This window comes from Equus quagga, chromosome 14 (assembly GCF_021613505.1).
Source record: "Equus quagga isolate Etosha38 chromosome 14, UCLA_HA_Equagga_1.0, whole genome shotgun sequence".
Lineage (NCBI taxonomy): Eukaryota > Metazoa > Chordata > Mammalia > Perissodactyla > Equidae > Equus > Equus quagga.
In genome coordinates, this window is record NC_060280.1 from 27332014 (window position 1) to 27359735 (window position 27722).

The 27722-nt window shown below is 45.1% G+C and overlaps 1 protein-coding gene across 1 annotated transcript in view; it reads right to left on the bottom strand.

Annotated features, from left to right (window-relative positions):
- The window catches only part of CLPB (caseinolytic mitochondrial matrix peptidase chaperone subunit B), a 136785-nt gene that overhangs the window by 79365 nt on the left and 29698 nt on the right, over positions 1 to 27722 (bottom strand). Inside the window, exons 3-4 of the mRNA XM_046637706.1 lie at positions 27012 to 27098; positions 8408 to 8511 (exon numbers count right to left, since the gene is read on the bottom strand). Coding sequence (XP_046493662.1) covers positions 8408 to 8511; positions 27012 to 27098 — 191 coding nt within the window. The remainder of the gene's footprint in view (positions 1 to 8407; positions 8512 to 27011; positions 27099 to 27722) is intronic.

The following is a 27722-nucleotide window of genomic DNA, read 5'->3' on the forward strand; positions in this document are numbered from 1 at the left end:
TGCTGGGTTCTCTAAGTGTGGGGCACATATAGGCTGATATGCTTGCAGGGGACAGTTTGTTTGTTTGTTTAAGATTGGCACCTAAGCTAACAACTGTTGCCAATCTTCGTTTTTTTCCTTCTCCCCAAGGCCCCCCAGTACATAGTTGTATATTCTAGTTGTGGTCCCTCTGGTTGTGCTATGTGGGACGCCGCCTCAGCATGGCCTGATAAGTAGTGCCATGTCCGCATCTGGGATCTGAACGGGCAAAACTCCAGGCCACCAAAGCAGAGCATATGAACTTAACCACTTGGGCACAGGGCCGGCCCTGGGAACAGTTTTGCTGGCATTTGGCATCATCTCTCTGCCTCAGTTTCCTTCAGTGCCTACATCATAGAGTTGCTGTGAGCACAGAGTAAGTATCAATAAATGCTACCTGCTGCTGTAGCTGTCATCATCATCATCTTACCACCTCCCTCGCTTCTCCATCCTGGAAGGAATCAGTTTCTGCAGTACCCTGTCCTCTAGGACCTTCAAAGGCTCTTCTCTGTCTTAAGGATCAAGTCCAAGGGTCTTGATCTGGCCCCAGTCTAACTGCATCTTCACGGCTCATTACTCTCTAAAATGAATCTTCTGCTGTGTGGATGCTTCACCCTAACAAGTTTACTTGCCAGCCTGAAACATTTTTTTTTTCTGTTTCCCACCTCTGTTTTAGACATAACACACCCTCCATCTCTGGTCCCACCCAACTGAACTCACCTGCACGCCCTCCATAAAACCTTCTTATACTCTGAGGCTCAAATACCATTTTAATTTCCTGATGCTTCAGTCAGAGATTCCCTTCGTGAGCTCTGATAATCCTTGTTATCCATTCCTCTGCCTGGACCCTTGTCAAATACTGTCTTGGTCATGTCTTCAAACTTTATTACTATTAATTGCTATTCTTCCTAGCACCTTACGTGTGTATGATGCCTTGTATTTCCTCAAGTAATTTCATAAGTTCTTCAATTTGATCTTCATAACAAGTCTATGGTGTAGGAAGTAATATTCTCTACAAATGAGAAAAACTGCCCAAGGTCACACAGTTAGGTGATGGCTAAGCCATTCCTTGGACCCTGAATAATGTTTGGCTCCTTGTGGATAATAGTTAGCTACCACCGAAAACCATCTGGACGGTTGTGTGAGAGACTCTGAATCAAGTTCTCTAAGAGTATGATGAGGATAATGATGATGATGTAAAAACACGAATTCACATTAATGGAATTCCTTCTATGTTCTAGATTTTAGGCTAAGGATAAATCTACTACCTCTAACTCTCCCAATAACCTTTATTTTACCAATAAAAGGACACAGCCTCTGAGAGGTGCAAAAAATCGTTCCAGGTGTCACAGCTCTGAAGTGTTCCGTACACCCATAATACCATAGCTGAAGCACACAGCCTCTCTAGAGTGAAGCTTAAAGTGGCAAAATCATCTCTCTTCCAGGGAGAAGGTCTAGATGAGTTTTTTTTAAAGCAGTTCAAGCACAAGGCCATGACTAACACCTGTAACCTAGGTGATGCTACTCAAAGACTGGGAGCCTGTTAGAAATGCAAAATCTCAGGTCCCACCCCAGACCTACTGAATCAGAATCTCTGAGGGTGGGGCCCAGGAATCTGTGTTTCGACAAGCTCTCTAGGGGATTCTTATGTCCTTGGGAGCCTCATTACTCCCACCTGAGTGTGTGCTCTCCAAGGGCATACTTTCTCTCTGCAATGCCTGGGCAGCGCTGGGCATGCAGTGGATGCTGGGTGGTTAACTTACACTGAATAGACGAGCTAGGATAAGACTACTCTTTGGCATGTCGTAGGGAGCGGGAAACATATTATAGAGAGCAGTTGCATTACCGCCAGTGGGGACTCCTAGCCATCTCCTGAACTCCAGGGCACTTGTCCACTGGTTTGTGATGTGCCAGCTTGCATCGTCTTGTCCCCCATCTGAAGACACAGAGATGGGGAGATCAGCTGGAGCAGGCCAAGACCTGCAGCCCCTGGAGCTGTGGGAAGGGGGCCACCCAGGCTAGTGAGGTTGGTTCTGGCAGGTCCAGCCTGGCAAGCTAGACCCTCTACCCTCAGAAGGGCCCTATGCCAATCCAACTTCTGCACGACTCATCTTTATTCAGCCACCACTTGGAGCTAAGAACAGAAGCTGATTTATAGCCTGCTCTGACCACGTTTCTGCCGTGTTTTATTGTTTTAATTGTACATATGAGAGGCACTCAGAGTGCTTGCTTGCATTTCTGACAGCCCCAGACACCCAATGTTTATAACAGTTACTTACAAGCAGCCAGCGGCATCCCCGGCTGGGCGACTTGTTTACTGTTACCACTAATTTATTGCCTCCTCCACCTGAGGATTGGGGCCGACCACCCATCAGCCAGCCACAAGTGGAACTCTCCTGGAGCAGGCCTGGGTAGGGCTCAAGGCACTGAATGGAATGTGGTCAAGATGAGGAATGAGTTGGTAGAGAAGCAGCCATGATCGCCACACTCTCTCCACATGTGTGCTCTCAGTGTGCCTTTGCTCAAGCTGTGTCCCCTGCTTAGAACATCTTTTCTTTTTTCCCCTCCTCTTCAACCTCCAAAGCCCAGCTCAAATCCCACTCCTTCTAAGTACATTACTTGGTCTGATGGTGAGCCTAGAATTTCTAGAACCTTAGAAATCACAGGACCGACAGGGTCCTTGGAGGCCATGTAACCCAACGACCCTTCACAGAATCCCTGATAGCTAGCCAGCCTCTGTGAGTGCCCCTTGAGTGGTGAGTTACTCAGGCTGGTTTCCTGCCTTACACTGAGCCAAAACCCAACTCTGTAGAGAAACTCTTTGTCAAACGTCACCGTGCTTTACAAATGATTATCTCATTATCCTAACAACCCTTTAAAATGGGTACTGTTATCCCAACATTACAGATGAGAAAACTGAAATTCAACAAACTTAAGTCACTTGCTCAAGATCACACAGCTGGTAAGTGACAGAGCTTAGATGAAACATGACTTCCTGGCACTGAAGTATGACCTTTCTCCAGGACACCATTGTGCCTCTGAAGATGCCACTCTGAGGGCTGGAGAGAATAAACAGAACAGTCAGGGCAATAAGGCTTCTGTGCCAAGCATCTCTCTGTCACCTGCACCACCCAGAAACACCAACCTTGACAAGGGTGGAAGATACTGCATGCAACGTGTCCAGCTGAGCAGGCTTCTTACTAAGGAGCAATGGCCATATGTAAAACAAGAGAAGGGTGTCACTAGGAATTGGGCAACTGATGACAAAGTCTTAGCAAGGAGGGCACAGAAGTTTCTTTCCTCTCTAGGCTGTGCCTTTTCTGAGCAGGCAGAACAGACACAGAGCCTCTCTGGGAGAAAACAAGGCACCTTCTCTGATACCTTTAGTTCTCCTTGCCTGGATCCTCTTTCCTCCTCACACCTTAAATGCCGGTACCCTGAGTGAGGGACTTGTCCTCTCACCCCTCACCTGAACTCCCTTCCTTGGGTAGTTTCAGTCACATCCATTGTTTTAACCACTCAGTAAATGCTAGTGACTCCTAATCCCTATCTCCTGCCAGACTTCTCCAGACCCACATCCACATTCACCCAAATCAGAAACCGAGGTGACACCACAGGCGCCTCTCTTTCCATTAATTCCCACATTCCATTGAATACTCAACCTCCTCCTCATATTTTTCTAACATCTATTTTTCCCATTCCAGAAGATCACTTTTAGGAACCCTCAGAAACTATAAGTGCATTTTGGGAGAGAGGAGCAGAGCTTCTCACCTAGTTCTCAAAGGGGTTCATTACCCCAAAAAGGTTAAGAACCATTGCCAATCTCTCCCCTCCAATTCATGCCCCATCCTGTCAGAATGGTCCATCTAAACTGCAAATGTAACTTAAACATTCCTCTGCTTAAAATCCTTTAATGGCCTCGAGAAAACAGTGTGAGCCCCCCAGAACTGTCTTACAAGGTCCCTCCCACGTGGAATCCTGCTTTCCTCTCCAGTCTTACTTCTTGCTATTCTCAACACTGTGGCAGATGATTCCACCTGCGGGCACCCACCCCATGTCTCTGCAAGTGCTCCTTCTGCCTGGAAAGTCCATCCCTCTTAGCCTGCCTGGCAATCTCTGACTCATCCTTAAGACCCAGTTCAAAGTCACTTACCCTGTGACACTTGCCAGACAGCAGCCTGCCCTCAGGTAGAGCTCATCACTACCTCGATCAGTGCTGCCTACAGCCTTTGGACATCTACCTCTGCACTGTGGTGCCTTGTTCTCAAGCTCTGTCTTCTTACTTGCCTGGGAGCACTGTTGAGGGGCTAGACCATGTTTCTTCATTTTTATATTCCTAGCACCTGGCAGAGTGCCTGACACTCAGTAAATGCATGCTGAATTATAAACAAAACAAATAGGCAATCACAACGGTACAGTTCTTTACAATTCACGCATCACATACTTTATCTCTTGATCTTCACAACAATACCGATAAGGGAGACAAGGGATATATTACTGGGGTTCAGGGAGGTCTTGCCAAGGTCCCAAACTACAACTCATCACCTCCCTTCAGTCCTAAGCACAGGCTGAGTCCCACAGAAATATCTATCAGAAATTTAGTGAACTTGATGGACTCTGCCACTGACTCTATGCTCCAATACTGAAGGACTGTCTAACTTTCCTGAGCTTGTGACTTTCGTGTGCATTTGCCTAGACACACTCTGGGCAAGGGGCTTGCACCTCTTGTTCTACTTAACCTCCTCACACATGTCCATAAGTCAGGAAACTTCCTGTGAAAAAGCCAGTCCAATCCAAAGGAGACAGAACCACAGAAGTCTTTCGTTTCTGTCTTCTCCATCAATGAGAAAGGCCAAGAGCAGGGTGCAGTGCCTTGCCTATAGTGGGCAATCAATAACTACTGGTTGAATGGATGAAAGAATGAGGTATCTTTAAATGGAAAAAGAAAAGAAAAATCTGTTCAAGAAAGAGCTAAAGGTTTAGGCTGGTAAGAAGAGGAGAGCCCTGATGTGATTCTAAAGGACTGTTAGTCTCCAGGCCCAGAGTGAGAAAGCAGAGTGCGTGAAGTCAGAGAGCAGAGCACACCCAAGCTGATGCACCGGGGCAAATGGGATGAGCTGCCAGAAAACTGTGGCCGGCAAAGGTAGTCTGGAATTTAAAAAAAAGAAAAATGTGCAGAGAGAGGTAGATCTTACAAGCTACAGAGCAGTGAGTTTACCAATGATTGCTGACAAAATTCTAGAATGTACGTTTTTTAATGGTTCTTAAACACTTAGGGGATTACTGCGCACCAGCATGGATTCTCCAAGAACAAGACATGGTCATGCCAGAATAACCTAACATCTTTTTGGGAAATAGTTACTGTGCAAGAAAATAAGATTGCTAAACATGTTTTTACTTTAGCAAGAAGTCTGAGAAAATCTCTTAAAATTTTGTGGACAAGATGGAGAAATAATGGCTAGAAAAGAAGGAAGTTTGATGGATTCGCAATTGTGAATGTTGACTAATGCTTCAAAATTGTCCTGATCATGTGCTCCAGGGTTCTGTACTTATTAATAGAGTCCTTATAAACATTTAAATCAAAGACTAGCACATAAAGTACCTGATGGCAGGGCTCTTGTCTGTCTAATACACCTGTGCCTTGAATAGTGCCTACGAGATAGGAATGTGATCAATAAGTTTTTTAAAAACTATTTTTAAATAAATAAATGAATCCATAGGAAACCTATTCATTCAATTTGTAGGTCATACAAAATAAGAAGAGATACTTAATATTTTTATCTTTATTTCACGAGGAATATAATAGCCTTTTCCAATATTTTTATTGTCTATCTATCTGTCTGTCGGCTGTCATACTGTGGCACACTGTGTTGCTGTGATGCTGAAAGCTATGCCACTGGTATTTCAAATACCAGCAGGGTCACCCATATGGACAGGTTTCAGCAGAGTTTCCAAACTAACACAAACTAAGAAGAAGGACCTAGCCACCCACTTCTGAAAAAACTGGCCACGAAAACCCTATGAATGGCAGTGGAGCATTGTCTGATGTAGCGCTGGAAGGTAAGAAGATGGTGCAAAAAGACCAGTCAGGATTCTGCTCTGCTGTACACAGGGTTGCTAGGACTTGGAACTGACTCGATGGCACTAACAAATCTACCTACCTACCTACTTAGAATGTAAACTGGCTAACACAAGAGTTAAAAAAATTCAGAGGTTGACCAAAAAAAGAAAAAAAAGCAAAAGAAAGGAAGGAAGGAAGAGAGAGAGAGAGGGAGGGAGAGAGAGAGGGAAGGAGGGAGGGAGGGAGAGAAAAGAATATCTAGAACAGGGTTGGCAAACTACAGCCTATAGGCCAAATCCAGCCTGCTGCCTATTTTTGTAAATAAAGTTTTATTGGAACACATCCATGCACATTCATTTGCGTATTGTTTATGGCTGCTTTGCACTATAATGGCCAAGCTGAGTAGTCACAACTGAGACCAACTGGCCCACAAAGCTTAAAATGTTGACTATCTGGCTCTTTCCAAAAGAGTTTGCTGACCACTGATCTAGAACGTTGACTACGAGCACCAACCAGGAGAGAACTATTAGAACACAAAGGTATAAAACATGAATGCAGGGGGTGGGGACTGGTGTGACGTGACAGCAGAGGTTGGACTAGATGGCTTCACAGCTCTGAGATTCTGTAGAATCAAAATTGCTTACTGAGCTCCGTCGGGATCCTAAGAGCAGATGAGAAGGCACTCAAATAATCCCTTCCCTTCTCCCTGGCCCTGCCCTCTCAGCAAATGCTCCTCCCTCCTTTTTGGTGAAAGCACCAGAACAGAAGACAGAGCTGAGGGTGGCAATGCTGTGTCTGAGTGAGGAGAGGACAGCCCATAAGCAGAGTCCCCACATATCAGGCTGCAAATATAGGGCAAGTTTGGAATTCATGAAATTCTCCTGTTTGAAACATAAAGGGAACATAATCCTCCAGCTCAGTGGGGAATCCAAGGAGGCACAGGACATGGCTTGCACATGGAAGTGTCAGCTGAGGAGGAGAGAAAAGATATATGGGCAGGTGAGAGTTCAAATAACCATAAAAAGGCCAAGATTTAGAGAACATTCAAAAGAGCAGCTGAGGGCAGGTTGCAATTATTGTCAAGGACAGGGAAGGCTCTGTGGAGGATCTAGCCGTAGCAAGGGAGCTTGACAGAAGGAGCAGGTGTAGAGAGGTGGAGAGGCAGGCGGAGGGCACCTCCACACTTCACCTGAGCAGCAACACTCTGATGCGCTTGGCACTCCCCTCAGGTGCTGACTTGAGAAACCCAGCTCTGTGCTACCATACCCATGTCAGTGTGGCAGCCTCACTGACAGCTCTGAGGGCTGAACCTCCCCTCAGCTGAACCTCCTTCAGGTCACTGCCCTGACCCTCAGGCAGTCAGCAAGGCTGGCTGTCCTCCTGGCATTACTGCCAACCCTAAAGCAGCCACTGCTCAGCTGTCCTGTTGCTGGAAACTGAGGGCGATCCCAGCCTCTGCGAGCAATCCAGGATAATGAGCAGGAGGAGGGCCAATCTGGACAAGAAAACCTCAAATATAAAACACTCATTTCTGTCCGCAGTCAGAGCAACCTGCCCTCTTCTCAACCCCACTTTTGAAGAACTACTCACCAGAGCCAACACAGACTAACTTGACCAAGTACCCTCCAAAAGACACACGACCGAGCCCCGGTACAGGTACATACCGCCTTCTTCTTCTGGAGAAGTCCAAGCAACCCCACACACAATAGCTCAGGGAGTCACTGATGACCACCCCACTTTACAAGCACAGACATCAAGGCACAGAGATGGTCTGCTATTTGTCCTGGGTCATACAGTAAGTTCTGGGGCCAGTCCCACAGACAGGATTGTATTTTATAAAGAGGAGGGGGAAAAAGCAATATTCAAAGTAGTGTTGAGGGATCTCTGAGGCTGAGAAAACCAGTGAGGCTGCTTTCTAGTTCTAGGGCAGGGATGGGGCAGGGTAAGTCTGCAGGAAGTAGAGGAAGAACAAATCCACATTCCATGCAGTTGCCTTAATTATTTTATGGAAACCTGCTCCACTGTCCGCTCATCTGAGACTCCACAGGCTGAGGCACTTTCAGGAGAACACCAGCTGAAAGGGTCTCCCAGCCCTCCCCCAATCATGAAACCAGGGCTCTATTTTATTCCCCAAGACTTCTGAAGTGACATAAATTACAGAGCCAGAGGGGACTGTGAAGGGCATCTGTTCTAGGCCTTTTGGCTTATCTGTGAATTCCTAGAGGATAAGGGGCTTGCAGGCTCTCACTGAGGAGCTGGCACAGAGCAAGGCTGCCTGGAAGCCACAGGGAGGAGAGTTCTCAGAATGGCAGGGTAGCCCACGCTTACCTTCCAAAGAATGGATTCCCTGCTCCTTGGCAGTCTTGTAAACACTGCTGAAATCATCCCCAAGGTTTGGGTCAGCACCAGCAGCAAGCAGAACCTGCACCACACTGGAAGAAATCAGAAAGATGACAAGTGTCAAAAGCAGGAAGGGTCCAGGAAGTAGAGACCTGGATTCTGAAGCATGTTTGGGGACTAGATCTGCCTCTGCTCATGCGAGTGGTACAGTGGAAAGAACACGAACTCTGCGAATGTCAAAGACAAGCAGGGGTGGGAAAGCTGGCTCTGAAACTTACTGCCTGAGAGGCTCTAAACAAGTTATTTAACACCTCTCTAAGGCTTGGCCACAACTATAAAATACGAAGTGTTTAGCCAACAATTACTTACAGATGTTTACTATGTTCTAGTCATTGTTCTAGGTGCTAGGGTCTGTGCCCTCACAGAGCTTACTGCCTTCTGGGAAGGATAACAAGTTACCATAAAATTACAGAAAAGTGTGATGGAGAACTACCATATGCAGTGGGAAACCACGGGAGGGGAGCAAGAAAGGCCTCCCAGGGGACGTGGTATTTAAAGTATTGAAGACTTGAAGGCTGAGTAGCCAGATCTGGGATGGTAAAGTGGGAGGACTCAATGCATTTACAATTCCTGGAAGCAAAGAGCACAAGGCTTCACCTGAAGAAGGTAGAGTTGGAGTAGAGAGCTTAAGGGGAAGAACAGTGGGAGATGAGGTAAGCCACTGAGGGCTTGCTTTAGAGGGGAAATGATATGACAACACGCTTTTCCTCCCCACTTCAAAAGATGAACATACTTAAAAAAATGCAAACCATATTGAAATATTAAGTTAAAAAAATGAAAGTCTCCCCTTATCTCCATCTCCTTAATCAAAATTTCAAGAGTAACCACTCTTTATAGTTTGATGTGTTTCCTTCCAAACCTTTGCTATTAGAAGAGTCACTCGAGCGGCTGTGTGAGAATGGACTGGAGGGAGCCAGGACCAGAAGCAGGGGCCTCCACAGGGTTGCTGTGAGGTTGAATCAGGTAAAATTATAAAGCACCGAGCACAGTGCTTCACCCAGGAAGTACTCCCTATATGTTAGTTTCCCTTCTATTATGTAATGTTCGTGCTAATGCTTTCTCCTTTTTTCCTAATAAAAAAAGGTTTGTGTTCACTATAAAAAATTTACAAAATATACATAATAAAAAAAGAAAAATATTTTAGAATATACAACATATTTTCAGTTTTTTCAAGTATGAATATTTTTATTTACAAAAATGAGATCCCACATAAACTCTCTTTAACACACACACCTTCCATGTAGTAAATATTTGTTTGCCACATTGTTTTTAACAACTGCACAGTATTCCAACGATAAGATTATTCTCTACTTTATTTAGCCAAACTTCAATTGTAAAACAATTAGACTATTTTTAATATTTCATAACACATCTCTGATTATTTCCTTTGGATAACTTCCTAGGAGATAAAGTTCTAGGTGAAACGTTTAAGCACTTTTAAGGGTTTTCATAAACATTACTAAATTGCCTTTAAGAAAGACTGTACCAATTTTCATTTTACCAGCAAAGGAAGTAAGATGAGATTAACTGTTCTCCCCTTCTTTTACCAAAATAGAGAGTTTTTTTCCTTTTTCATAATGTGTTAATCTGGTAAAGAGAAAAAGGAATTACATTGCTGTTTCAACTTGCATTTCTTCGATTACTTGTAAGGTTGGACTTAAAAAACAAGTTAGCTGTGTTTCTTTTTTCATGAATCACAATAGTCAATTGTGTTTTTCTTCTCATGAATAATGTCCTCTACCCACTTTTCTCTGACTATTTTAATCTTTTGCTTACTGGCCTTGAAAACCGTTAACGCTTTTGAAGGCATAAATGGTAAGCATTCAAAAAATTATTCTAATTATCATAACTATTAAAAAGCCAAACTATAGTTTTAGTTTTTCCCTTTTTTATTAGTTTTTCAATATCTGTAACCAGCAGTGTTGACAGTTTTTCCTGTACCAACTGGTTTGGATTTCATTACCTTCAACAGGCATAGGACCTAGCTCAATTATTTGCTGAAGGGATGAATGAATTTCAAGAACTCCCATGCACACAAACACACAGGCCTCACAGGTAAGTCAAAGAACCAGAATCCATCTCCCACATGGCTGAGGTTTTCTATATCTGATCTAACACGGTCAGGTTAGTCTCCTGTGTCTATTCACCTGACCTAAAAGGATCTTAAGAATTACCTTTCACAGGTAATTTACCCAGGATATGGATTAAGATTCCAAAGAGAAAAAAGAAGGGTCTCCAAGCAGCTAAAATCCATGTCTAAAACTCAGATATTTAATTCATAGCAGAGTCTGTCAAGTTCTCACTTGAAGACTATTTGCTCTTAGCTTACACATAATTTAGATAAGACTGGCGTTAGTCTTCTTTCCCAGAAAATTAAAAGTTTGTCAAAAACCCTGTTATAGATAGGCGAACTAACTGAAGGCAGTGAGAAAAAAATATCCCATAGAGAGGTAACGTGAGACAGAGGTTAAGAACACTGGCTTTAAAATCGAGGACAATCCGGGCATCAACATGAATAATGACAGCAATGGATTATAACCATTGAGTAAAATAAGACTCCATGAGTTCATATTGAAAATAAATTGGGGCTGGCCCCGTGGCCGAGTGGTTAAGTTTGTGCGCTCCACTGCAGGCGGCCCAGTGTTTCCTTGGTTCGAATCCTGGGCGCGGACATGGCACTGCTCATCAAACCATGCTGAGGCAGCGTCCCACATGCCACAACTAGAAGGACCCACAATGAAGAATATACAACTATGTACTGGGGGGCTTTGGGGAGAAAAAGGAAAAAATAAAATAAACTCTTAAAAAAAAAAAAGAAAAGAAATTAATAAGTCAATGGGGGAGAAGGGAAAGCTCTTCCTTAGTGTAGAACGACAACCAATAAATGTAGAAGGAATGATGAAATTAGAAAGCCATCACTTTACAATCTCAGAATTATCAGGGATAAAGTCTCTATCTAGCTCAAATGGTTGTGTTAATGTATGTAAAGTGCTTAGAACAGTGCCTGACATGTAAGTGCTCAACAAAAGTTCGTTATTATTACTATGTACCCCACCCTCCCGCTGGGCTGTGGGGAAGTCAAGAGAAGTATGGTCATGCACTGCATAATGACGTTTTGATCAATGATGGGCAGAACGGTGGTCCTATAAGATTAGAACCATATAGCCTAGGTGTGTAGTAGGCTATATCATACACCAGCAGGCTATGATGTTTGAACGACAAAATTACCTAACAACGTGTTTCTCAGAATGTATCTCCGTCATTAAGTAACAGATGATTGTATGAACTAAGACACTTAAATTGGGAAGACAGTATGATATTTTATAACACACACAGAGACCTAGGTTCAAGTCAAAGCTCTATCATTTACTAACTGTGATCTTGGACAAGTTACTACACTTCTGAGACTCCATTCCCTTGCCAGAATAATGGAGATAATGATGCCTCCCCTGTAGGTTATAAGTACGTAAAACTCCATAGTACCTGCCAGATAGAAGGAGCTCCACAAATATGAGCTCTCTTCCCTTTGTCCGTGTAATCTTAGTGATAGAAACATGAATCTGGGCAGAAGTGGGCACCAGATATATATGTGACCACCTCCAGGAATCATGTTGGTACAGCCCTGTGTTAAGAAGGCAGCTCTTCTATATTCTGCACAACCTGGCTTGTTTGAAAATCCAAGTGAGGAGGGTTTGTCAATCTAAACTCAAAGGGACATAATTTGGTTAATCCTCAGCTGCTATGTCCAATCACCATTCAATCACACTGCCTCCCATGGCAGGCTGTCCCTCTAGGCAGCTAGTGTCACTGACTGTGCTACCTGGGCCTCTCCAGGTTCGTGAGTATTGATCCCATCTGTCCAATTTGCAGGCTGCAAGACGTGTCCAAACAACCAAGTATGCTGCCCGTGGCCCCAGAGGGCAGACAGTGGTCTGGCAGGATGGTGAGAGGGGAGTGACTAGACTCGGCCCTGGGGCGGCTAACCCAATCAAAGGGAATGGGCAATTCACTTCACAAACTTGGAGGCCAGCAAGGGTAAGCATCCAAGCTAGTGACTCATTCTGCAACCTCGGAGAAGATTCCCTTCACTTTTAATAAAACTCAAAAGGCAGCAGCCCCACAGTGGGGTATAGCTAGGACTAAAGGAATTGTGGCTGCTTTGTGGCCAAGAGTGGCACCAAACACCTTCCCAGATGGCTAGTAGGCTTTTTGTCCAATAGCCATCATGTACTTACAAAGCATCTAACCCAGAGCTCCACAGGAATCAGGCCCTTCCTGGAGAAGCTAGCCCAGATCAGGATAGAGGGCTACCTAAGTATAGTTAGCTTTGGTGATCAAAAAGAACTTTGTGGACCTGTGGGCCGCAGCACGGCAGCAGCAGGGTAGGAGGCTGGCCAGGCTGAGAAAGCTAAGGCAAGGCTGGTGAGAACAGGCTTAGCAGTAGGTAGGCCAGGCCCAAGGAGTGCAAAGAAGCTCATAGCCAAAACAGAAGCAAGGGCTGGAGACCCAGCAGCAGAGATGTGAGGCAGAGAGTCAAAAGCCAGGTCAATGTCAAGGACTAGAGGCTGAGGGAGAACAGCAGATCACCAACCAAGTACGCAGCCAGAAACAAGGGACACAATGGTATCAGAGTTCAAGGCAAGGCAAAAGAAGCAGAAACTAGCAGCAGCAGCGAGGAGACTTTGGAGATGAAGTGATTTCTGCCTCTGTGATGTTTTTTGCTGAAGTAGAAATAAATCCCCAAATTTGGAACTCTATTTGGGAGACCGTGACTTACGGGGAGATGGTAAGTTAGCCCACCTGGCTCACAAGCGGAGTACAGGGTCAGCAGTAAAACCAGAATATGATGGCACAAAGGGAGGCAGAGCAGTGCCTGGTGGATCAAGGTGATCCACCAAAGGACGACTGCAGTGCCCCCTCTGTTCTAGGACTGGCATACTGGCTGCCATTTCATAGTTGGGGTTTAGCTATTACTGCCTTAAATTTGAGTAGCTGGTGCCAAATGGGCTGTGGTGTATGGGCTAGGCCTTCATGGTCTTAACAGCTGGATTAAAGGGAGCAGAGTATACCATTCCACTCCCTTATGTTTCTCTATAACAGGAAACATCCCCAGTCAAAGGAACTACAGTGACGACTCCACAGGTTCTCACTGGGCAAAGACTTAGGAATATTAGCAATTCTCCGAGCCAGCTCAGGATTTGGCCTCTGGTGGTCTGGGGAAAGATATGCCTACCAATGCCAATAACAACCTCAAAGGCTAGAGATAATCTCTAGACACCCTATTTCCCTAATTTGGGAATCAGGGGATGTCACTAGCCCAAGAGGATCGGGGTCTGTCCTTTAGTGACTTGGCTCTAGTAGCAGTATTTGCCTTCCTGTGTGCCCATCAGAATCTGTTCTGTTCTTGTCTCTACCCAAGTGAGCCGACTCACCAAAAAGACTGGGTCTTGTGAACAGTCAAGGTGAGGGTTGTAAGGTGAGCTCTGATCCTAGGCTGAGAGCTGTTTTCTCTCTGCCTTGTTTCTACTGCCTGTTAGTACAAGTATCTGTTTTCTCAAGGGTACAAAGCGTGGCTAAGTAGGAGGAAGATAGCATCTAATAACAAGAGCTAACATTTGTATATACTTCCTATGTGTCAGGAGCTGTTTTAAACACTTTACATATACTAATACATTTAATCTTTACAACAACCCTATAAGGCAGGTTACACACAAGAAAACTAAGGCACTGAGGGGTTAAGTAACTTGTCCAAGGTCACTCAGCTGTAAGGAGCAGAGGCGGTGTTCATACCAGGCCAGTGTGGCTACAAAGTCCATGTCCTCATCACTCTGCTGTATTTCCCACACTTCCCCTACAGTGACTCCTAGGTAGCTAACAGTCTGTAGGAGCACTTTGCCTCAACTCAGGTTTTAGTAGCAATGCTAGGACCAGGAAGCCCAACATAAAAATGAGGCAAGGATATGAATAGTCAACTCCCAGAGGAGGAAACAAACAAACAAACACGATTATTATTAAGTATATGAAGAGACCCTGAAGCTCATTTTTTTTAGAGAAATGCAAATTAAAACAACGAGATATTACTTTAAATTCAACATATTGGCAAAAGGAGAAAGCTGAAAAATGTGAAGTGTTGGTGAGGACGTGGGGTTCCGGGACTTTGTGCACTGCTAGGGGACAGACTGCTGTAGCCATTCTGGAAGCCAACCTTGTAATACTTTGTCAAATTAAAGCACCTTACCCTATGACCTAGCACTTCTGCTTCCGAGCATATCTATCCCAGAGAAATTCCTTTTTCTTTTTTTTTTTGAGGAAGATTAGCCCTGAGCTAACATCTGCTGCCAATCTTCCTCTTTCTGCTGAGGAAGAATGGCCCTGAGCTAACATCAGTGCCCATCTTCCTCTACTTTATATATGGGACACCTACCACAGCATGGCTTGCCAAGCGGTGCCATGTCCGCACCCGGGATCCGAACTGGCGAACCCAGAAGTGGAACATGTGAACTTAACTGCTGCGCCACCAGGCCAGCCCCCCAGAGAAATTCTTACAGGGCAACACAGGAGACATGTATCACAGCATTTTGTGGCAGTGGGGAGTTGTAGGCAATTAAGCATCCATCACTGGGGGAGCAGATAAGTTAAAAGTGGTCAAGACATACTACGAAACGTTGCAGCAGTTAGAAGCAACAGGCTGGACACACGTGCAGCAACATGGATAGACGATTTTTAAAAGGGCTGATTCCCTATGCCCTTCTAGTATTCAGTAACTGAACCTGACCATTTGTTTCAAGAGTTTATTCCTTCAGGGATCCTCTCAATTGCAGAACTTCTAATTCCTTTGTTGATCTAGTGATCTTGGGGACTGAAGAATTAAGGACCCAGAGAAAACAATGAACACCCTAAAGTACACCAAAGGCCATCAAATATGTCACTCGTCCTGCTGGGAGTGTCCCTCCTGCTTCAACTGGTTGGTGCTCATTCACCTTCAGGGCTCCTCAGTGACATGGTCACCAACTCAGCTAAGGCCTCTCTGACTCCCAGCCTGGTCCATTCCCTTCCTCTTTGTCTGCACAGAACCCAGCACTCACCCCCTGGGAAGGTGACCCTCATGATATTGTACCCTGATCGCCTGTTGACTTTGATCTGCCTTTCCCACTAGACTATGAGGCAAGGGCCATGTCTTAACCTTCTTTTCAGCTCCTTGCACAGGGCCTGGATCACAGTAAGTAGTCAACAGATGCTTTCTGAATGAGTGCATGAATAAATAAAGGATGAATAAATGAAATCATTATTTTATTTGGTGGGAAATTGGGAAGAAAGGTGGAAGATGACTGGCTCAGCTCTGCCCAGCCTTCTCCCACCTGAGGATCCAAACTAGGCAGTGGGCAGTTTAGCTGTGGAAAACCTCCATCTTCCTTTCCTGAGCACCAGGCTCTTCTTGCCTTCCACCAGGCAGTTCCCAGACAAAGCTGAGGAAATGGACAGGAGGGTGGTCCCTAAGAGGCAGCTCCGGGGACTCATGGAACTCCCTTTGGAGCCACAGCCCCCATGAGGCACGTTTTAATTTGCTGATCAGGTTGTAATTAGATTAGAGGGGGGAGCATGTGTAGGAAGGCTGGCTCGCACTGACCTTGATGAGCTCCTGCTTTCAGGGCAGTGGGGCGTCACAGTGCACGGAAGGACAGTTACATCGATCGATGTTAAGGCTTTCTGCTCTCAGTGGCCGGAGGGGCTTGGGGTCGTCACATTGTTTAGGAAGAGCGAGGAAACCTGTGGTGTGAGCTGAGGCCTATGTGGGGCCAGGCGCGTGTCAAAGACGGCTGGCGAGCAGCTGGAGTTGGTGAAGCAAGAAGGGCAGTGATCCCAGCTCCAGGTCGTCCCCACACAATGTTGAGCTTCAGGAGGAGCTTCTCCAACTCCTCCTCCCCTCTACCCCCGACATCCAAAGCACAGGGTCACTGTGATGAGCGTCACGGGTCCCAAGGAGAAGACAAAGAGTTGACCTATTCTGAACCCAGTGCACACCTCGATGAAGGGAGGAAGCAAGAGGTCATAGTTGAGGAGGTTTGCTGCAAAGTCACATGAGCTGTGGCTTATTCAGTCTACTGGCTGGTCTATGGGCTGGCCAGGAAAGCAGGGTGGCCTGACCAAAGGCACTGGCATGTGTTAAATCTAGAGATCCTGGGGCACGGGGGCACGAGCTGGGGGTGGAGAGGGCAGGGAGAGCAGTTCTCTTTTTAAAGTCAGCTTCCTTAGGAAACAAACCAAAGACTAGGTAGAAAGCAAGGTACTTGTGTAGAGAATGTGCCCCAGTTTCCTCATTATTATCATTATGAGGATAATAATCTTTTGTTTACTTCTCTCAAAAGGTAAAGGTCAAAAAGCAAAATAAAGCAGCTACACTGCGTTAAGCACTTTACACTTACTATTTCAGAACCTTATAACCACTTGCCATGAGGTACTAGTCCCATTTTATAAATGAGTAAACTGAGGCTCAGCAAAATAACATGAGTTGCCCAAGTGTACACATTAAATAAGCACAGGAACCAAGATTCACATCCAGGTCTGTCTGGGGTCAAACCTGGTGCACGTTCCCCTAAACCACACTGGTTTTGCCCATCTGACCATCCGTTCGTCTGTCTCACCATCCCATAGTTCCTGAGCCTACCGTGTACCAGGGACAGTGATGCCTTCAGATGGTGGTTAAAGTAAAGCAGGTCACAGCAGCCTGCTGGGATAAGAGAGCATCTGATTCAGATGGACAAGGGTCAGAATCAGTGGTAGGCCTAGACAAGGTGAGATCATTTGGGGCAAGGCTCAAGGCAGGCATGGCACATTAGGCAGAGGGCCATAGCATCAAGATCGCCCATCACAGCGTTTCCAGGACAATCCCAATTTCACAGCCTCAGCTTAGTTCTAAATAGACTTTCATGTCTTTCAGTCTGTGGTTCATAACACGCAGTCACCAAACCTATGGGCCAGTGTGGTCAACCCGATTGTGGGGTTCTTACCACAGTAGTGGCCCAAACTGGGCTCTCTCTAGGCAAATAATCCATAACAGCATGTTAGGGCTGGTATATCTCGTAGACTTTGGATGAAAATAACAGTGAGAAACCCAAAAATATGAATAACAGCAGCAGATACCTACTGCGTACTTACTATGTCCAGGCACCACACCAAGCAGTTTTATGCCCATTTTAATAGTCAAAATCACCCAACACTGAGGTAGGTGCTATTATTATTCCCATTTTGCAGAAGAGGAAACAACAGAGCTAGTCAGCGGCAGAGCTAGGTTTTAAACTCAGGCAGTCTCATTCCAGAGCCCTTGTTCCTCAGCACCATGTCACACACAACCAGGCCGTGGGCTCCCCCAAGCAGGCACTGTGCCTCACCATCTGTTTTGTCGCACACAGGGCCTAGTACAGGCCAGTATCTATTTGCTGAATCAATTCACTTCTGGGGCCTTAACACTGCACTGTGGATGCACACAGTGAGTTTTCAGTCAGCTCCTGGGCTTTATTTGCTTGTATTGCTAAATTGGGTCTCCCTCACTCTGAATTTTACAGCTGGTTTTGGTTTTAATTGTAGACTGAAACACTCCACCCTGTTAATTTCTATCACCACAGATTTAACCATTGCTCTAGCCCATTGAGTTCTTTTTTCATGTCCCCAATTCATTCACTCAACATATTGGCTACCTCTTTGAGCTTCATTTAGTCTGCCAATTTGGCTGGCATTTATCAGTAGTCTCAATAGAATCAGTGATGTAACTACAGAATAGGACAGAGCCTGTGGCTGACCCGTAGAGTCTGTTCTCCAGTCTCCTGTCCATTCATATATAAACAATGAACCAGGTCATTCACCATTAGTCTGCCTAAACTATTCACCACATCATATTTTATTCACGTGGATGTCATGACAGACAGCCAAATACCTTGCTGAAACCCAGATACACCTACCATATCTACTGTATACCCCTGACCCACGATCCTGTGGCCCTACTTAAATAAGTAGTTCATAGCACAGAGTGGGTCTGATGTCTTTAAAGAAGAGGTGCACGAGTGGACCCTATGACTCCTAGAATGAGGAACACTCCTAGAAATGGAACACCCTTGCCCAAGCAGCTGAACTGGATGAGCACTGGAGGCTCTCCTGGCCCCAAATGATATTCTCCATGAAGACAGCACTGAACACAGAACCTCAGGAAGAAATATAGTGGTGGAGAGGGGGATACCCTGAGACTGTCACGTTAGGCAAATGAGCTGGCATTGCTTTGCAAGCAGCAGCGTCTTGGGTTGCCTGAGGTCAAGGCATGCTTCAAACTAGAAAACGGGTGCATGCTGGAGTTGGAATATCATTACTACGAAACAGGATTATCTTGAGCAATGATTCCAAATGGGATTAGAAATGACTCTTTGTTACTCAGAGATAATCGGCCACAGCAGCAGTGGTGGGAGAAACGTCAAGCTCGGCACACTCTTCTGGGGGCATGGTGCTGGCATTCCAGGCACCTGGCCAGCACCCTCACCCACCCTGCCTTGCTGGGAAATACTGGGCACTGTCCTGCATCAGGCAGGTGGCCACCTGGGACAAGAGCCAGGGCCACATCAAAGCGCCCTGCTCTGGAGTGCCACGTTCTAGGCCCAGCTTCTTCAATGAAAAGGAGTGGAAAAAGAATCTCCAAAGCTCTCCCATTTCTGAGTCACCTGAGATACTGGTGAGAGACAAGCAATCCCCCCACCTGCATTAAAGATAGGCTTGCCTGCAGGCCATTCACCACCTTCCTCTTGGGGCGACCCACAATCAGCAGCAGCAGTATTAGTAATAATAATAATTAAGGCACTACCACTACAACTATACTATTAACTAGAATAACACAGTCCTGAACACTTTACATATATTTACACATTTAAACCTCAAAACAGCCTTCTGAGGTAGATCTGCTTATTATCTCCATTTTATGGCTGAGGAAATAATCACAGTTAAGCGAAAGAACTTGCCAAAGTACAGAACTAGTGAGAGGAAGAGCTTGGATTTGAACGCAGGTGGTGTGGCTCTAGAGCTCACGGCTGGACCGCACGCTAGACTGTGGCAGCCTGAGAGGATCAGGGCCCATGATGGCTAAGGCCTTTCTTCACACTCCCTGGTCTCCTGCCCGCTCCTCCTCCTAGCTCTGGCACATCCTTCCCTTCTCACCTTTGTGAGCCTATGCTCACAAGGGTCTGTCTCCTAGAAATGCCATCCTTCTACTCTCCAGCTCTACCAATCAAATCCTGTCCATCTTTCAAGGACCATCTCATGTGAAAGGGCCTCCTTTCATGATCTCCCCCCAAGCACTCTGGGTGGTCTTCTCTGGGGTACTGACCACATTCTGCCTCATTATACAGTTAAAGTGGGACCTGTTTTATCCCTTTTCTGATAGTTAGCTTTTTGAGGACAAGGAGAGTGGTTTGCCAGTTTTTAGATTTCTCAGAATCATCCAGCACACAGTGGGGGTCATCAAGAAACCCTGCCTGAGCTGACATGACTCCTGGTCCAGGTAGCCCGTGGTCCATCCCATGGCCTTGCTCCCTGCCCCTTCCCTCCATAGGCAGTGTAGTCCAGTGGAAAGAATACGGGTTTGGGGCTCAGAGAGACCTGGCTTCAAATCCTGGCTCCCTCTTTCACTGACTGGACAACCTTGTGCATCTCTGAGCTTCCTTTTCCCTATCTATAAAATAGGGATAACAATCCCTCCTTTTAGGATTGTGCTGGGGATTAGAGCCAACATAGGAAGTGCTTGACGTGGGCCGGGCACACAGAAGGCACCCAAACAACCATAGCCATTATCATCACTACAGTCAGGAGACCAAATAGCACAAAGCCCAGCCTCCTCAGGCAGAAGGAGCACCACTCAGCAGCCAGTAGCCAGGCTGAGAATAGGATCGGGACCCTGGGAAGAGGCTGTAGGTCTGTACAGGCTGATGGACCTCCACGTGGTCAGGCCCCCTACAGACCCACACTGAAACACAGGTGCAGGGTGCTCTGCCTGCTCTGCTCTGGCCAGACAGTAAGGAAGGAAAGCCTCCCAAGGATGCTGCCCCTTGTCCAGCTGCAAGAGCAGCACCGGCTCTTTCCTCTAAGGGCAGCTGTGGAGCTGCTGGGGCCATAAAGGCCTGTAAAACCTCTCCTGCAGGATAGCACCCTGGATTGGGCTGCCAGTTTCTTAAAGATAGGGTTTAATCCCGCACCCCCTCCCCCCCATCCCCGCCCTTAGTAAGGTGGAGGGAAAATAAGCAAATGCTAACAATAAATGACTGCTGTGAGAGGGAATTAAATGGTCTTCAGCCAAGGATGGCGGCATTTTAAAATTAACAAAGCCCAGGTACCACATCCAGGAAGGCCTTGGCAAATGCGTGTTATCCACTCATTAGCTCAGCTCCTCAGGGACCCTGGCCAAGCAGGGAAGGCAGTGCCGGGAAGCAGTCCTTCCGATGCTGATGAAATGTGCTCCGGGAGAAAAGGCAGAAGGAGGGAGGGAGACTCTTGTGGGGAATTTCAAACAGTTCTGCTGGAGCTTCATGCCCTGCCTCACGGTTCTCACCTTCTCTGAGGCAGGGGCTTTCAAAGCAACCAGCAAGCCCAAGTGGACTCAAATCTGAATCTCCCCCTGCACCCGACTCTTTTAGGATCTCTGGTTCCTGAAGCACCACAATGGCCACACTAGTTAGGTGGTCTCCCCTCATGGCAGTCCAGGGACAAGGAGCCCAAGAATGATGTGGGATGGGAGGCAGCTCCCAGTCCTGTACCCTGAACTGTCTCCTTGTATAAAGAAGAATCATATGACACTTTGTGAATTTAATAAGCCCACTGTATACCACTTGTAAACTGAATGTATCACAATTCATCAGTAATTATACTTCATGATATCACGAATGGTGTGAACTCACCAATCTTTATTCTCTACTAACAATCAGAATATACAGACTCTAATGTGAGATACCATCAACAATAAGAATTCAAAACATTCCAAGTGACCATTAACAATATGAATTCATTTTGACATTACAAACATGAATTCTCAGTATACCACTGGTCACAATTAATAATGAAAATTAGAGAGGGATGATGGCTTTTTAAAAAGTTTTTTTAAGTCAGCTTATTGCAGTATTATTTACGCATAGTAAAATTCATCCTTTTAAGATGTACAATTTGATGAGTTCTGATTGTATAACCACCACCATAAGCAAGATTTAAAGTGTTTCCATCACTCTAAAAGTTCCTTTGGGCCCTTCCTCCTACTCCTAAACCCTAGCAGTCACTAATCTGATTTCTGTCCCTATAGTACTGCCTTTTCCAGGCTGTCATATAAATGGAATCATACAGTAGGTAGCTTTTTGTGTCTGACTTTAATTTAGCATAAGGCTTTTATGATTCATCCATGTAGTTGCATGTATGAGTATTTTGTTCTTTTTTTATTGCTGAGTAGTTGTTCACTGTATAAATGTACCATAAACTGCACATTCACCAGTTGATGAACATTTGGGTGATTTCTAGTTTTTCGTAATTATGAATAAAGCTACTATAAATATTTGCATACAGGTGTTTTTGCACATGTACGTTTTTATTTCTCATGGACAAATACCTAGAAGTTGGTATTGCTGGGTTATACAGTAAATGTATGTTTTACCTTTATAAGAAACTGCCAAAATGTTTTCCAAGTGGCTATACCATTATGTGTTCCTATCAGCAATGATGACATTGTCCTGCATCCTTGTCAGCACTTGGTATTGTCAGTTTTTCTAAATTTTAGCCATTGTAACGATATCTCATTGTGATTTTAATTTGCATTTCCCTAAATGACTAATGCTGAGTATCTTTTCATGTGCTTATCTGCCATCCATTTCTTCTTTGGCAAATGTCTGCCCAAATCTTTTGCCCATTTTTAAAAAACTGAGTTTGATTTGTAAAAGGAGTTCTTTACGTGTTCTAGGGACTAATCCTTTATCAAATGTGTGCTGACAGCTTCTTTTTTCGAGGAATTTGAAATCATAAGAACCTAAATCATACCATTTTTCTTCCAAATCACTATCACCTGCACATACAAGCTGATGAAGGGAATAGAAAAGACTTAAACTTTCAATTTATAAATACCTTAGTGCCACTGGATGGAGGGTCAAGCAATACTTGCTACCTGCAAAAACTCATAAGATTATTTTTACCTCAACTATAAGCACCAAACCAACATTAGGCCTGAAGGAAAGCTACATCTGGAGAAATGGCTGTCCTTATAAACAGCTTTTGGCCCCCCAGGCTCTGCACCTCCCAAAGCCTGTTCTGGTCTGCCAGGCTCCTGGAATGGTCAACAGTCGTCACACTCCATTGCCAGCATTGTCCACTGGGAAAGGTAGGAGGCTCCTAATCCATCCCTCAGTGAAAGAGCAAACAGTGGGGCCTGTGGCTGCTTGGACATCAAAGTTGAGCAAACAGGCCTGGCAGGCCCTGCCTCTCCGCCTACACATCCTGCAAATGCCATCTGAAGGAGCGTCCCCGAGGGGGTCATGACTTTCAGCTTGTCACAGCACACATCAAAGTTTGCACCACACACGAACTGGGTGCATGGGTTCGAATCAAGTCACCCAAGAGCGGATACTCAGGCATTGTGTCCAGTTTTAAGCCTGTGTTTTCCCAAGTAATTAAGCCTTCTTGCTTATGAACTTGTGACTAAGTAAAGCATCACTGAGAGGTTGTAACATCAAAGTGCCTTCCACCGTCTGTCCATGTTTGGTAAAATTGGATTTCTCTCCCTTCTTAAAGAAAAACTAATTGAATTTAGCTGAAGGCTGGGTATATTTGCACGAGCTGGTGAGGGCTAGGCTAAGTCACAGTGATCATCCTGGGACCCTGTGGCTTAGCCTTTAGCTGGGTTGGGTCAGAGTTCAACCCAGAAGGAGGTGCCCAGACTTGGGCTGAACAAGTGCCTGTGGCAGGAGGCTTATGGAGGGCTACGTGTGGAGAAGGGGCCAGCCCCAGGGACTGCTCCTTGAGTCAACACGACACCCAAGCTGTTACTAGGGCTGGCAAAAGGATCGTCCTAGTAGAATGTTGGTAAATCTTGGACAGAACGGCCAATGAAGACAATGGCCATCACATTACTCAAGTCCTTGATGTCAGCAGTCTGAGTAAGCTTCTTAAGGCAAAGGCTGTGACTGCTTATTCTCTGAATCCCCCTGTAGCCTAGGACATCAGCACCCACACAGCATAGTTTTAAAAAATGTTTGCTTTATGCATAAAATGATACTATAAAGGGATGTAAGAATGAAGTTCTTCTCTCCTGAAGAACCAAATTCTCTGTATCCCTTTTTGGCTGTGTTTATCAGGAAACTTCAACCTACTCGATTCCACTAATTACCTGATTTATAATAAGTATAGCATGGTCCCATTTACGTAAAATTAGACACACGCATATGTATATATATATAGAGAGAGAGAGAGAGATACACACACATGATCACTCTCTAGATAGAGGGACTTCAGGTGACTGCTGCTTGCTTCTCTATATTATTTTTACAAAAACAATAAACCTATTTTCGGAAAAGAAAATCTCTGGTTAAATCCTGATGAAATGATCTTTCCTGTTACCACTGCGATTTCTGATCTTGATCCAGTTTTAACTCTCCTGTGTACAGCTATGGTTGTATTTTAATTTAAGTCACCTTTTTGGAAATAAAAGGAGGGAATAAATTATAAATTAAGTTCCCGTGCATACTTTTAAAATTTTGTTCTATAGCGCTGTAGTTTCTATTCAAAATTAAATAAAATAGTACTGTCTTTACTATTCAAAATTAAATAATACCTACATACATAAATGAAAGCTTATGAGAAGTTAATCTCCTTAAGGAGAGAGACTATTGTGTTCCATATCCCTAAGGACTTAACACAAGAAGCAGCGCTCGCCAGAGGCAGTTGAGGGTGAAAGGACTGGGCTGCTCTCAGGATCTCCCCCCAACATGCCAAAGGAAGTGAAAGTGCTCTGCTCTCTGCCTGAATCAAGGGGTGCTGCCCCTGCCTTCCACTTCATCCAAACCCAGTTCAAAGGTGGTGGCATTTCAGGCCTGGCCAATATGATTCCAGAAGGGTTTGGTGATTGACAAGATGAGAATCAGTACACTTCTAATACGGAGAACATTATTGGCAGATTGTGCTGGTTGGACGTGATAATCCTTCAAGACTCCCAGGGCACCTCACGGACGAGGCCCCCTGACCCTGGACAACGTTCTCCTGGCCTCCCTTTTACCAGATTCTACTTTTCCTTTGTTCCACTGCACTCCTTACCTTCTAATATACTATGTAGTTTACTTATGCATTATAGTTATTGTTCATTGTCTGCTCCTGCCTCTCTCTCCCCAGGGACCACCACCACCATAGAAATAAGCTCTACGAGGGCAGGAATCTTTGTCTGCCTAGAACAAAAAATTGTGATATGAATAAATAAATCCAACCTGAAAGTGTGCTATTTAACACAGAATAAAAATCTGTCCTCCCTGGGTGCTGGAAGGAAGAGGAGGGCACAAAACGGACACTTAAAAAACCAATCATTAGTCCTAAGAACCAAAGCAAGTAAATACAAGCCAACACTCTCACTTTGCTCAGCGAGCATCACTGATTTGCTAATGGCCATGGATGAAGACAGAGCTGTCAGTTACACCAACAACTATTAGATTCAGATGGAAGTGTCCCCAAAGCACACCTACTAGCTATTTGCTCACTGACTGACAGAACTCTCTTAAGTATAGTGTTGTTTCCTATTCAGTCTCAACACTGAAAATATTACACATAGAAGGGCACACACCTCCTCCCTTTTCTCCACCACTGGTTATCTCTTGCCGATGGAGATATGTGCAAGCTGGGAAAGAAGACTGGTGGGTGGGATGGAGGTGGTATGGGGTAGAGGCGGTCATGGGTGGAGTATCAGTAGTACGGAATAAACACATGTGTTTGTATGTAGAGCGATCTAATGACGGCAGCAAAGAATCGCAACTCACCACTTACAACATGTAGCACATACACTACCTTATTGGAGTCTCACAAGAACACAGCAAGAATCTACTCTGCTGCCAGATTCAGTCCCCCGACACCCTCTGCTTTGATAATAACCTGTCCAAACAGCTCTGACATCACTGATTACACTATACTCTGTTGTCTCCACCTGCCTTTCTTTTCCTCATTAGATCGTGAGCTCCCAAGGTCTCTGATTCCCCAATGATTAGCACAGACCCTGGCTCAGAGGAGATATTTACCAAACTTTTTATAGAAATAATTGATTTCAGGTGAAGTAACAAGGTGTCCACAGAATTCTGAAATTCAATTAAGAGTCAGAACAAAGACCGGATTCCAGGTCTCTCAACTGCAAAGCCTATTTATATCAATTTTTCTTTTAAAGACTAAGTGCTTGGAGTTAAAGAGGCAAATAAGGAAACAGAGTATGAAACCAAGTTCACGATAGAGGAGCAGAAAAGAGAGACCTATCTCTCAGCCAAGTCTTTCAATCAGTCTGAGGCGGAGCCACCCCTGTATTATAAAATCCATGTTTTGTTGGTTTCCACCACATTTACGACCTTTCCAAAGGTGGCCAGTACTGGCAGATTAAAGCCTTAAAGATCTGTTTGAAGTGAAAATTACAATTGGTACTTCCAACTATCAATTTCAGTGGCTGCTACTAAAGTACCCAGTCTGCTTTCTTTGAAAGTATCTCTTTTTGCTCTTTTTTAATCAATTATTTTGCACAGTCACAGCTAGAGACTGGGATGGAAAGGCAGCATCCAGCACTAGCCCGGGATCTGGCAGAAGGAGGCAGGAGTGAGACAGGGTAAAACAAACAACCTTTGCAGGCAGCCAGACTAGGTTCAAAATCCTGTCTGTGTGACCTTAGACAAATCACTTTTCTCTCTCTGGGCTTCAATTTTTTCTGCTGCAAAATAAGATAATAATACATATCTTGCTGCTGGTTGAAAGAATTAGAGATAACTCAACACAAAGACTATTTTGATCTTTACACAACAGCTACACCGTAAGGGAATGGGGGAGTAGGTAGGGAACAGCAGGGCCTCCAAGGGGAGGGAAGGAACATCCTCGCCTTCCCTAGCTTCCATCAGAACCTCCAAAGAAACAGCCCAGTGGAGCCCTTGTAGGGGACAGTGACTGCAGACTTCTCAACACGAAGAGATGGTGGATAACAAAGACATCATGAAAACCACACATGTATACTTAACCACTTATGACAGGCTTTCAAACATTTCATTGCGTGGATAATGCAAATGACTTGCCTAAGGTCACAAAGCCAACGAATGATGTAGCTGCGACCCAGAGCTACATCTTCCCTCTCCATAGCTCCTATACTTTCCATTGCACCAGATGTAGACCGTACTTTAGGCTGAGTCCATCTTCCTGCCTCTGGAGAAGACAGCAGCGGGGAAGGCAAGGGTGGGAGAGGATTCAGGAATGTGGTCTGCAGAGATCTGGCTAAGGGAGCCCTGTGTGGAAGGAGATCTCTTACCTGTCGTTTCGGCTGATGGCTGCCACCATGAGTGCTGTCCAGCCAAGTCTATGCCTTGCATTGACATCTGCACCTTCTGACAATAGCCTAGAAAGAGACAAAAGACTATTCTCAATGTACGGCTTATCATTACACGTAAGGGTAGAAGAAATGAGACAGTCAATCCACAGGGAGGCTGGATAAGTTTGGAAATAGAGGCCTTTGAGAACTAAATACCCATCCCAGCTCCTCTCGCCACTCTCCCCAGACCCTAGGCTTCCCCTACCTCTCTCCCTTTTCCCTTAAATGAGTCTGCCCCCTGCTGTTATCCTCCCAGACTCTGAGGAAAGAATGTGGTTGCCCTACCTTAATACCCTGACACTCCCACTCCCTTGATCCAGAATGCTTTCTCTCTGCCTCTTTGCTTATTCTAATCCTATTCTCAGGCTATGAGATACAATCCTAGCTTGAGGACTCCCTCGTGAGAAGGCTTCCTTGACTTAGGCAGTCCACAGATCTCTCTCCCTTCCTTAGAATTAGCAGTGAATGCCCAGTCACACTTCTTATCTAGATAGTTCCCAGTTTACAAAAGGCTCATACTCCTCAAGTTTATCTGTATGGTGGCTGTTTGGAATCTGGAAATCTTTGAACCCAAAGAAAGATGGAAAGAATGTTAGAAATGCTAGATTATGTTTCTAGGAGAGTCTACATGAGACTATTTGACTCTAAATG